Below are 11,526 nucleotides of genomic sequence, written 5' to 3' on the forward strand. Positions count from 1 at the left end.
GTGGGGGGAACGTGTGCCAAAGGCGCGCGGGGTACCTGTGCCCGTCTAGCCAAGAGTGCCCCGCGTGCGCGAGCCGGTTTCCGGGACGCCGCAGTGGTGGGGGGCGGCCCCGCGAGGGGCGGGGGTCACCGGGACTGGCCGGCGCCGGCCCCGTGCGCGCGAAGGCGGGGGCGGGGGGCGGGGGCCGCGGGGGGGCGGCGGTACGAAAAGGGCGGCGCGCGCGGCGGCGGCGGCAGCTCGGCGGCGGCAGCGGAGAGCGCAGCGCGCAGCCCGGTGCAGCCCTGGCTTTCCCCTCGCCGCGCGCCCGCGCCCCCTTCCGCGTCCGCAACCAGAAGCCCAGCGCGGCGCCCGGAGCCGGACCCGCGCCCGCGCCGCTCCCGGGACCGCGACCCCGGCCGCCCCGCGATGACCGCGACCGCAGCCCTCCTGCCCGTCCTCTTGCTCCTGCTGGCCTTCGGCCGCAGTGCCCATGGTGAGCCCCCCGGCGGCTTGGCTCGCGCCCCCTCTGGGGAAGCCTGCGACGCCCCCCCCGGCCGCCCGTGCCCCGCGCGCCCCGTCCCATGCGCCCCGACTCCCGCCCGTCCCGCCTAACCCTAAGCCCCGCGCCGCGCCTGCCTGGTCCTCCCCGCCACCCTCGCATGCCAAGCCCGGCCCTGGGGTCCCCGGGGGCGGAGGAACTGTGGGACCCCGGCCCCTTCCCGCCCCGCAGAAGTGGCGCTCGCAGGGTGTCGGTGTGCAGAGAGGAGGTATGGAGAAACGAGGTGATGCTGGAGAGCCCTCTGTGAAAATGCTCTGGGGTTCAACTTTGGGGGGTCCCTGCGTGTGCGTTCGGGAACAGGCCTGTGGGGGGGTAACTTTGCCGTCGTCGCGTCAAATTCCCAGCTGGAAGCCCAGCCCGAGCCCCTCCTGCGTTGCGTTTGTCTAGGTGAGGGGCTGCGACACTCCTGTCTGTGGCGGCCATATGTCTCTGACAGCGAGAGAGTTGCCCCCTTCCCGCAGGGTCCCCCAGCCCACTGTACCAGTGGTGACCGGGAGGGGGGGGGCCTGTCTGAAAAGCTGGCGAGAGTTACAATCACTGCACACAGTATGTGCCTATTAAAGTGTCAGAATCTCTAAATAGTGTCAGAATTACGGTCTTTTCCGCAAAACCCTTGTTCGTCTTTGTAATATGAAGAGTCTGGTGTGGGGAAAATTGGGAGTTTGACCTGGGTGCCTGGCTTAACTGGGATTAACCTTTAAAAACTCCAGACGCCTTACCTGTGAGCCCTCCAGGTGAACCTGTCTGGGCTTCCCCAGAGCGGAATACCTCAAAATCTGGCCCCGCCACCCCCCCCTCGCCTTTAGCTCACTTTGCAAAAGTGAGGGTTTGGCCGAGTGCCCAGGGGTCAAAATCTTTCCGTTCACTGTCTCCCCATTCCTGCCTTTAGGATTTGGCGTCTGTCATTTCTTTGAGGGACACTGGGTGTCTGACCTGGTCCTAGGAGCTAGGGCTGTGGTCACTCCATAGCCAGGGACATGCAGAGATTTTTCTCCTAAGTGGGTTGGGATGAAGTGCCTACTGTGTGCCCAGTGGGTAGGGCCACAGAGGGTCGGAGGCTGCCTCCTGGGAGGCCGTCGTGGCCTCTGCCACAGCCTGTCGGGCCTCGTGGGGTGAATGGTGTAACCTTTCTTGTGCCCCAGGAGCTGAATGCTTCCCGGCCTGCCACCCCCAAAATGGATTCTGCGAGGACGACAACGTCTGCAGGTAATGGAGCGGCCCCCCGGAGGCAGCGTGTTGGAGGGCCAGGGCAGAATTCTGGGGAGTCATGGCGTCAGGCAGGAAAAATGGGGAGGGCTTGGCCCCTGGACTGCGGCAAACAGCTTCCTCGCCCCCGCAGGAAACCAGTGACGGGGGGTGAGGGAGAGAAGAGGACCGGGAGGCGGGGGGATGCTGGGGGCGGTGGCGGGGACAGGACGGCTTTCTCAGAGGGGTGGGTGGCGGGAGAGCCTCTTGCAGGTGAGACCACTGCAGGCCACTGCGGCAAAACGCAGCTCTTCCCCTGGCTCTCAGGGACCCCTCTGCCTGCTCCCCAGCTGATCTCCTGTTTAAGCTTTTCCGTTCAGGTGACTGGTATTGGTTTCCTGGGACCCACCGGCCTGGCACAGGGCAGAGACCCGCAAGGGCTCTTGGTTCCACAGAAAGCAACCGGAGCCCCTTCTCCATCCCTGCCCCCCCTCATACGTCCCCACCTTTCTCCCCCAACCCCCGCAGGTGCCAGCCTGGCTGGCAGGGTCCCCTGTGTGACCAATGCGTGACCTTTCCCGGCTGTGTTAATGGACTCTGTGTGGAGCCCTGGCAGTGCATTTGCAAGGACGGCTGGGATGGACACCTCTGCGACCTAGGTGGGCACCTGCCCCGCCCACCCCGGCCCCCTGCCCCCTGCCCCCTGCCACCTCCTCCCAGCCCCGTGGCTGTCGCCCCTCCCCCTCTTGCCTTAGCCCAACACACCCAGCGCTCTGTATGGTAATGATCTGTTTATACACTTCCTGCTGGTGCTGGGAGCCTCCTCACAGGTAGGGACTTAATTTTGCTCCCCTCTGCGTTGCCAGCACCCAGCGCCAGGGAAGGCACTGGGGCAGGGGGGCTGCCAGTTGAATAAAGAGTCACAAACACGCCACACGAAGCTCAGAGGGTGGGGACCACAGACTCGAGAAATCTGTTCGGGGCACTGAAGCTCTGAGAGGGGAATGGACTCAGGGGGTCGCAGAGCCAAGACTCCATGAAATTCACCTGCCAGGCTGTTCAGGATGTTGCAACAAGCAAGCAGACAGACGCCGGGAGGGGTGCTGGGTGCTGAGTGCTGGGGGCAGCGGGAGCTGAGTCAGGGCCACTGGGACAGGGCCGGGGGCTGTGCTGGAAGAGGTCAAGTGTAGGGGGAGGTGGGGGGTCGGGAAAGGATGAGAAGTAGCTAAACTGCAGATTGGTGTTAATCTGTTGATTTTATTAATTTATGCAATCTTTGCCCTCCATTACCCTGAGCAATTGAGAGTTGGCTGTCGCTGCATCTTCAGGCTGCAAAATGTTCATCCGAGCCCACTCTCATTTGGCAAAACCTGCCCTGAAGCCCAGGCAAGCTAAGGTCCTCGAGAAAACTCCCAGCAGTGTAGGCAGCTGCCGCGGGGTCTCTGTCCCTTGGTCCTGACAGCAACGTCAGTAAAGACGAGTGGTACCAGTAGGGAAACTGAGGCTTCGGGAAGCAAAGGGGTCTGCTCAGGACACCTAAGAAGTTGGGAGAACAGCCAGCTACAAAACCCCTCCCTCCGCCCCAGAAATGGGTTCATTCTCACCTGAGGCTGTTTCTAACACCCTTCCCTTAAGAAAAACCTAAGAGCATGTTGTTACCACCCCTGCCCTGCGTAGCCAAGGCAGTGGGCTTTCAAAATCCCCCATCACGTTGTCTCAGGTCTTTAAAGTCTCCCCCGCCAATATGATGCAGGCTTTTCCCCACAGCTGACTCATGCTCTGGCCCACAGAGCTTGGGCTCTGCACCCTTGAAGTACCTCTGAGCTGTTTTGGGGACCCAAGGGGTCCCAGAAAAGCCACCATTTGGGATCAGGGCTTTTAGCCTGGAGCCCACCCTTTCTGATATCTAATCCAGGACGCCCCCCATGGAGTTCTCCAGACAAAAGGTCCCTTCCCCACTGGGTCGACAAAAGCTTGGGACGGCTGGGTCCAGAGGAAACAGCCCTCGGGATAGTCGCCGGCCCTCTCCCTTTTCACCCGTCTCTGAGGCTGTCCTCGCCACAGCTGCTGCCCCGGCAGGCAGAGACCCCCGGCAGGCAGAGACCCCCGGCAGCTTTCTCCTGCTGGAGGCTTAATCCACCCGGCTTTGGGGTCGGAGGCCCAGGAGAGGAGAAGGTGGGCTGATCCCCGGCCCACGAGGCTTGACACCGTGGGAGAGGAGTAGGGTGGTCGCCACCTCTTCAGCTTAAATTTAAGATTCCCATTGACAGGAGAGCCCGGAGCAGGGAATTAGGAGCTTGCCACGGAGGCGCTGCGTGCTAACGCCTGGCGCCTTCCCGTAATGATAAATCCTCTTTATGTTCCCTCGCACCAAGCCGGGCTCCCAAGGAACGCCTCGTGTGCTCTGGATAAGCCATCAGCTTGGCATGCAGGCTTTTCCTTACTGATTGATTGCCATCTCTACTCCATGAGGGTGCGAGGTTCTTGAAAAGAGGGAATAAATCTGCACGTGTGTGGCCTCAGCCCCGGGGACCCACACCCAAGGCTGCCTTCACTCGCTTCGTCTCTGGTTGGCCCTGGCTTTCTGTTTGGCCGATGCGGCAGCTCGGGTGGTAGAAAACCAAAGCTGAAGGGGCTCTCAGAGATGGGCCAGGGAGAGCTCCCCCTTTTCTAAGTGGGGAAAGTGAGGCACAGAGTCGGGGCGGTGGGGGGTGGAGGGAGCTGAACTCGGCAGCCGGCTGGAGATGGGCACAGAAAGGGTCTCTCCCTGGCCAGGCCTGGGGGCTGGGGTCTCCACTGTCAGAGAGCCCCTGACCCAGGCCCCTTTGTTCAGCCCATCCCTGCCTTGCTGAGCCCCGAATAGAATAATGAAGTGTGCGTGACGGGAGGTGTAAAACGGTGGTGGAAATGCACCAGTGTTCATGGAAACCCGTGCTGACAGGCGAGCACGCAATAGTTCTCATTTCGTTGCCTTCAGAAGATGCAGCCTTTTTATCGTGGACCCCCTTAGTTCAAAGAGACCACCGAGAGGTGGAGGCGGTGCTGGGGCTAAATCAGGTCTCTTGATTCCCGACAGGGGGCTTTACCATCTCATTTCCCCCCTGCTCCTCTCTGATGGAAGAGGGTGAAGGGCAGCTGACGCTGCTAGCGGTTGGGCCGCACTGGCCCCCCGAGCGGCAAGGACCCCCTTCAATCACAAGGAACTGGTCTGGGAGGCAGCCGTTAGGGAAGCTCAGCTCGGCGTGGTTTTTGGGGGAGGGAAGGGGTCTGCGGTGAAGGTCAACGTGGCTGGACCGAAGAGGTGACCTGGTGCCAGCAAAAGGGCACAGCTGGCCTGTTGACTATTAGTGAGTGGCCGTGACTTTCTGTCTCTGTGACCCTTGAGCTCCCTGAGCTGTTTACTTATATCAGGGTTCTGGGGGTCGCTACACCCTCTTCCTCAGGACCCCGCTGGGTGACCCTTGGCAGTGGACACAAGCAGAGACATCACGGCAGCTCACACGGGGTCCCCCTCGACCAGACGGAGGGGTCTCTTCCTGCCCCCCACCCAGGATGCTCTCCTTCCAGCGTCTGTGTCCCCCTCATCTCCCTGGTTGTCTCTCCCCACAGACGTTCGGGCTTGCACCTCGACCCCCTGTGCCAACAACGGAACCTGTGTGAACCTCGATAACGGCCAGTACGAGTGCTCCTGCGCCCCTGGATTCTCAGGAAAGGACTGTCAGAAAAAGGACGGGCCCTGCGTGATGAATGGGTAAGTATTCTCTCCGGGCTATGTGTGCTCTGATAAATGCCGCTTTAGATTCCTGTTTCACACCCCCTAAAGACCCTTTCAGCCTAACCCAGTCGGACCTGTCGCCTGACAAAAGACCAAGTAAGTGCTCATCCTGCACCCCATGGGGGGCCGCCCTGGATCAGGGTATTTATGGGGGACTGTGTCATTTCCGTAATTTTTTCAAACAATCCTGAAGGCGATTTCATATTCCCCTGACGTTCGCAAGTCCTGATGTGTGTGAATGAGAGTAGATTGGGACTGTGAACCAGAGCTCGAGCTGCATAATTTTCTAAAGGCAACATAACAAGAGATCAGAGTTCGGCAGCGCCCGAGGCTGTTTGTGAAACCCGCTCACCGTGTTTTAGGGGCGGGTTTGGGGGAGCTGGTGGGCTCTGCTTTTGGGTTTTCTGGGATGTCTTAGGAGGTGGGGAGAGGGGGCTGCAGCCAGCACGGGGCCGGGGGAGGTGGGGTGTTTGGCCCTCAGCTCCCCTCGTCGGGAGGGGGCTCTGGGGCTCTGGGCAGTGCGCATAGCAGATGGAAGGGCCCCTGGCCTCTCTGGTGCCTCTGAGCGGGCTTCCCAGCAGCTCAGCCATTTCTGGCCCTTATCTGCTCAGTGCACGGACCAGTCCCACCCTCCGAGGGGGCTTAAAGGGAGACCAGGAGAGATCTCGAGAGAGGCGAGAATTCAAAGTAGACTCCAGGCCTGGGCCAGTAGCTGCGGGTAGGGGCGCCCCCATCCCGTGAGGAAACCAAAGCGTAAATGCATTCCAGGGGTGGGGCAGAGAGCCCCGGGCCGCAAGGGCCAGGAACCAGCATTCTTGCTGCATCTCAAGATCAGTATCCTGGGCGGGTTCAGAGGAGAGGGGTGACCACCGAACTCCGTTTCTGCTTCCTGGTGGGAAGGGGAAATACGGAGCGAGACCTTTAAAATATTTTGCTTTTCTCTCTAACAGACTGGAGCCAGTCTGTCAAAATAGAGCCCAGGGTCCTTGAAATTCCTTCAGAGCCCCGGCTCCTATGCCGCCCTCATCCCTGAAGCAGCAATGCTGATTTCTTGTGCTCGGAGCCCCTTTCTTCCCTGGAGTTTCGGCATTTATCAGATGACAAAGGGTCTGCTCGTTTAAAAGCACTTACATTAAATGCTCTGTGCGCTCTGCTTTGAGCAAACAGCTTCGGTCTGCAAGCTGCACTTGGGTGAATGGGCCGCTATTAAACAGGCGGGCACAGACACCGCTCCAGCCGGTGCAGACAGAGCGCGTATTTCTTTCACTCTGAGAGTCCCCAAGGGTTTCCTGTACAATAGCCCGCAGGCTCATTCCGCTGAACATAAAAATAAAAATAATAATGAGGGGCTGGGGGTGGTGGAGGTGGGAGACACTGAGGGATTCCCTGCTTTGCTCGGCCTCCGCGGCTTGGGGACGGAGCTGAGGGCAGGGGCTGGTTGCAGCCCTGGGGTGTCACTAACTTTGCCTCTCTCAGCCTCAGTTTCCCCACCTGTGCAGTGACTAACCGTCAGGCCTCTGGTCGGAGAGATGACCTAAGAGGTGGGAGAGGAGATGGGCATCCTGACTCGGGAGGTCAGGTGTGTTCCAGGCTGGCAGCATGGTGGGGGTGAGGCACACACCCCCCTCGGGGGGGGCCTCCCGCCTCGGACGGCCCCGGAGCCCCTCGCAGGCGGGGGTCACGGTGCCCGGCGTTCCCCGGGGCCCCCCTGGCTGGCTCTCACTCCCTCACCTCGTGCGTTCTGAGCACCTGCCCTCTTGTCGGGCCCCAGGAGGTTTGCCACGTGGCACCAGGGGGAGCGGAGCATCCGTCCCCATTCCCGGCGCCACTGTCCTAGCGCAGTGCCCGAGGGCCCTTTACCGTGTCCCCCTGTTGTGTTGCAGTTCACCCTGCCAGCACGGAGGCAGCTGCGTGGACGATGAGGGCCGGGCCTCCCATGCCTCCTGCCTGTGCCCCCCTGGCTTCTCAGGCAATTTCTGCGAGATCGTGACCAACAGCTGCACGCCCAACCCGTGCGAGAACCAGGGCATCTGCACCGACATCGGGGGCGACTTCCGCTGCCGCTGCCCCGCCGGCTTCATGGACAAGACCTGCAGCCGCCCGGTGTCCACCTGCGCCAACGAGCCGTGCCTCAACGGGGGCACCTGCCTGCAGCACTCCCAGGTGAGGTTCGGGTGTCTGTGCAAGCCCGAGTTCACGGGCCCCATCTGCGGCCGGAAGCGCGCGGCGGGCCCCCAGCAGGTCACCCGTCTGCCCAGCGGTTACGGGCTGACCTACCGCCTGACCCCCGGGGTGCACGAGCTGCCGGTGCCGCAGCCCGAGCACCGCATCCTGAAGGTGTCCATGAAGGAGCTCAACAAGAGCACCCCGCTCCTCTCCGAGGGTCAGGCCATCTGCTTCACCATCCTGGGCGTGCTCACCAGTCTGGTGGTCCTGGGCACCATGGGCATCGTCTTCCTCAACAAGTGCGAGGCCTGGGTGTCCAACCTGCGTTACAACCACATGCTGCGCAAGAAGAAGAACCTGCTGCTTCACTACAACAGCGGGGAGGACCTGGCCGTCAACATCATCTTCCCCGAGAAGATCGACATGACCACCTTCAGCAAGGAGGCTGGCGACGAGGAGATCTAAGCAGCATTCCCACCGGCCCCTCTCTGTTCTCGGGGTCCCGCAGAGCTCACTATATGCGGTCTGTTCTCATCTTTGTGGTGGAGTTTGCTCTCCTTTGTGTCAAATCTGGTGAACGCTATGCTTCCCTCTATTACCTTTGTGTTGCAGTGTGACAAACGCAATGCCAGAATCCTCTCTCTCTATTCTTAATGCATGATAAAAAAAAAATAATGATAATAATAATAAGAATTTCATCTTTAAACGAGTAAGAGAAATAAGTATGTTATTCTAAACTCTAAACCTAAAATCAAAAAGACCAAAAAAAAACATGGCAACAGAACCAGGGCTCTGTGCCGACGTCCCTCTCCGAGGGGTCTCGGCCACAGGGTCCTCGTGAAACCGTTACGAGTGCTGTGCACGACCAGCCACTGTGAAAAGGGCTAAAATCTCTTTCGTTCGTTAATTCTCACACGCCACTCCCGACTCGCACTCACATCAACACCGCAAGCCCTTCAGTCTTTCTGATTGAGTTGAGATTCGGCAGAGTGCAGCGGCCGTGTGTCAGGCAGAGAGAGCCCCGGGTTGGCTGCTGGCGGAGGCCGGGACCTGATCCCAGCCCTGCCGCTAACTCGCTTGTGTGATCCTTGGCGAGTCCCCTTCTCACCCCGGGCTGCCCTTTCAGCCCCTTTCCAGGAAGGGGCTTGAACCCAGTGACCACCAAGGCCCTCTCTTGCTCTCAAACTCTGAATTAGGAACGAGGGGGTGATGAACCAAAACAGTCCCTGAGCCTAAAAAATTAGGATCTGATGAAGACTAAGTCTCATCCTGGGATCCGAAGGTTTTGGCCTATCCTGGATGTACACTTGACATATTGCAATGGATTTTAACTGCATTTCTCAAAGTGGGGAGCCTCCTGGCCCACTGCCCATGTGGAAACGATCGCCCCCTTTGAGTCACAACGTGTGGTCAGGGGCCGCCCCTTCGGCAGTGCCTCCGCCACCTGCCTATCTACCCACCTCCCCAGAGGCCCAACAACTGTATACCCGCCTCCTACCCTGTAGGTTAGAGACGTCCCCCGGGAATTTAAATGCACCTTGAACCACAAGTGCCCCTGGCGAATCTGAGCAGCAGCGCAGCCCTCACCAAGGTTTTCACAGGGTTTAGTGGAAATTGTCGCTTGTGGGGCATTTTCTAGTTCTGTGGCCACAGTGGTACCAGACCTGGCCTACACAGCACGGATTTCATTTGTGTTGCTGAATTAATAACCCTCAGATCCCCAAAGATCTAGCCAGCTTCTGAATGATAAATTTTGACTTTTTTTTAAAAAACAGAGCATCTATCTTTTTTGCAAAAAATAGAAGGAAATGGGACAGAGCTCTGTTTAGCTTTCCAGCTCTTGGAGTTGGGCAGCTAAACAGCCCTTGGGTACCAGTCAGGAATATTTTGCTTCTTAAATTATTTGGATAGGAATCTATATTCTTAGCTTTATGGAGTATTATTACCTGCCGTGTTACCTTGCTAAGCCATCATCACCTACATCATCTCGGTCATTCAGATCACCCACACTCACCCACACGCGTCACCGCCATCACATGACCACCGACCTCATCTCCCTCAGCCACCGGTTTACCGTCCCAAGTCCCTTGTCATCCTGATTCAGAGCCCGACCCTCATCTCCCCCAAGCTCCCGATGTCTCACCCAAGACATTGTCCCCATCACTCCAGGCCCTTTATCATCCCCAGCCCCCAAGCCCCCCTCCACCCTCGTCACCTTGTCCCTGATCCCCCCTGCACCCCACAGTCCCGTCGCCCCCCCCCAGGTGACCCCCTCCCGCCATCACCCCAAACCCCTATCTTTTTAGCTCCCCACCCTTCTCCACCCTCCTCCCCTCAGTTCACCCTTAATCCCCAAACCCTGTCACCCTCACTCGCCACCCTTGTCACCACTGCCAGGCCCCCTCCCGATCCCCAGCTCCCTTTGCCACTCCCCTGCCCTCCCCTCCCTGGCACCCACCCCCAGTCTCCGATAACCCTCACCCCAACCCCTTCCTCCTTCCCCCCTTCCAGGTCATTGGAGTCACCATCTCATCTCATCTTGAGTTTGTTTTAAGAAATAAAATTTTAAAAAGACAAAAAAAAGAACTGTTGGCACGGTTGGGCGGGTGTCTGGCACCGCGCCCGGCCTCTCTCGCGTGAGACCCTGATCGAGTCTGCTGACGGTTCTGATATTCAGTTTCCCCCCAACGCCCAATTCTAACGTGGGACGCAATGATCAAACTCTCTACTTCACGCTTTCGGTCTCCGTGCTGTAGAGAAGAGCCACGTCCCCTGACGACAAGGAAAAGACCCCCCTCTGTCTATCCTTGGCCAAGTCCTCATCGGTTCATCCGTTCGTCCGTCATCCATTTGATCAGGAAGCATTTCTAAGCACCTGCTGAGTGCAAGGCGGTGCGCAGGGAGCTGAGGACACGCGGGATGCGGGGCCGCCTGGGAGCGGTGCGGACGCACAGGGGTCCCCAGGGAGCCTAGCACAGTGCAGGTAGATTAACGTGGGAGCGGAGAGTCCTGACCAGACGCCTCCCTTACAGCCTGACCATCTCACTTGCCCACGTGACAAATTCTCTCTTACCGGCACTTGATGAGGCCTCCCCACCCAAATTCCACGCGCCCACCGCACACATCCCGCGAGATCAGAACTGGGTCAGCAGCCTCGCCACGGTCTTCACGTCACGCAGAAATGGTCCATTCCATCCTCTGTGGGGTAACCAGATTCTGCTGAGAGTGTTGGGATCCTTGACTGCCCACCCACACCTCGGTGTGTTTGGAGTAGTGTGTAGTTTACGCCAATACCGGGGAAGCTTAAAGACAGCCGTCGGAGACATGATCACCAATTCGGTCCCCAAACTGAGAGAGGAGCGGGCGTTATGATCTTGTGACCAAAAAATTTCAAACATGTCGATGATGAGCTCTTTTTAGCTTTCCCGTCTCTGCAACCAGACATGCAAAAAAATTTTTGTTTATTGAAAAAATAAACAAAAACCAAGGGCTACCTCATGTGTTGCTTTCGTTTGTTGTACGCGCCGGGCTACACACACGTCCCTCCCTGCTGGTGGTCTTTGGCCTGGGCGAGAAGGGTCAGGGGCCCACACTTTGGAGGGCCTTGCTCTGACCCGGTCCAGTCCTTCCCATGCAGCAGAGGAGGCCACAGGCCTCCCAGACCACACTCGGGGGCTGGGAGCACAGGCATTTCCTGCCCATTGGTCCCACCTCCAGGGCCTGCAGGGCCTCTTTCCTCTGTCTCCAATGGGTGGCTGTTAGTGGGTGGTGGGGATGGAGCTGGGGCGTGAGGGTGAGGGGTGAGGGGTTCCACATGGGAGCACTTGAGGACCCTCGAAGCAGAGCCGGGGATCAGCTCCCC

General features: G+C 59.1%; 1 protein-coding gene across 2 annotated transcripts; it reads left to right on the top strand.

Annotated features, from left to right (window-relative positions):
* The first annotated feature begins 246 nt into the window (after positions 1 to 246).
* Positions 247 to 8,393, top strand: DLK1 (delta like non-canonical Notch ligand 1). 2 transcript variants are annotated; one of them, XM_057543807.1, is made up of 6 exons: positions 247 to 472; positions 1,681 to 1,744; positions 2,252 to 2,382; positions 5,333 to 5,474; positions 7,382 to 7,661; positions 7,887 to 8,393. In XM_057543807.1, the coding sequence occupies exons 1-6, from the start codon at positions 406 to 408 to the stop codon at positions 8,127 to 8,129; spliced, it is 927 nt and encodes a 308-aa protein (XP_057399790.1). In that variant the 5' UTR covers positions 247 to 405; the 3' UTR covers positions 8,130 to 8,393. The 2 variants fall into 2 exon arrangements, with proteins under 2 accessions (XP_057399790.1, XP_057399789.1); XM_057543806.1 differs by having other exon boundaries at positions 7,382 to 8,393.
* Positions 8,394 to 11,526: the final 3,133 nt, after the last annotated feature.

This window comes from Balaenoptera acutorostrata, chromosome 3 (genome assembly GCF_949987535.1).
Source record: "Balaenoptera acutorostrata chromosome 3, mBalAcu1.1, whole genome shotgun sequence".
NCBI classification, from domain to species: domain Eukaryota; kingdom Metazoa; phylum Chordata; class Mammalia; order Artiodactyla; family Balaenopteridae; genus Balaenoptera; species Balaenoptera acutorostrata.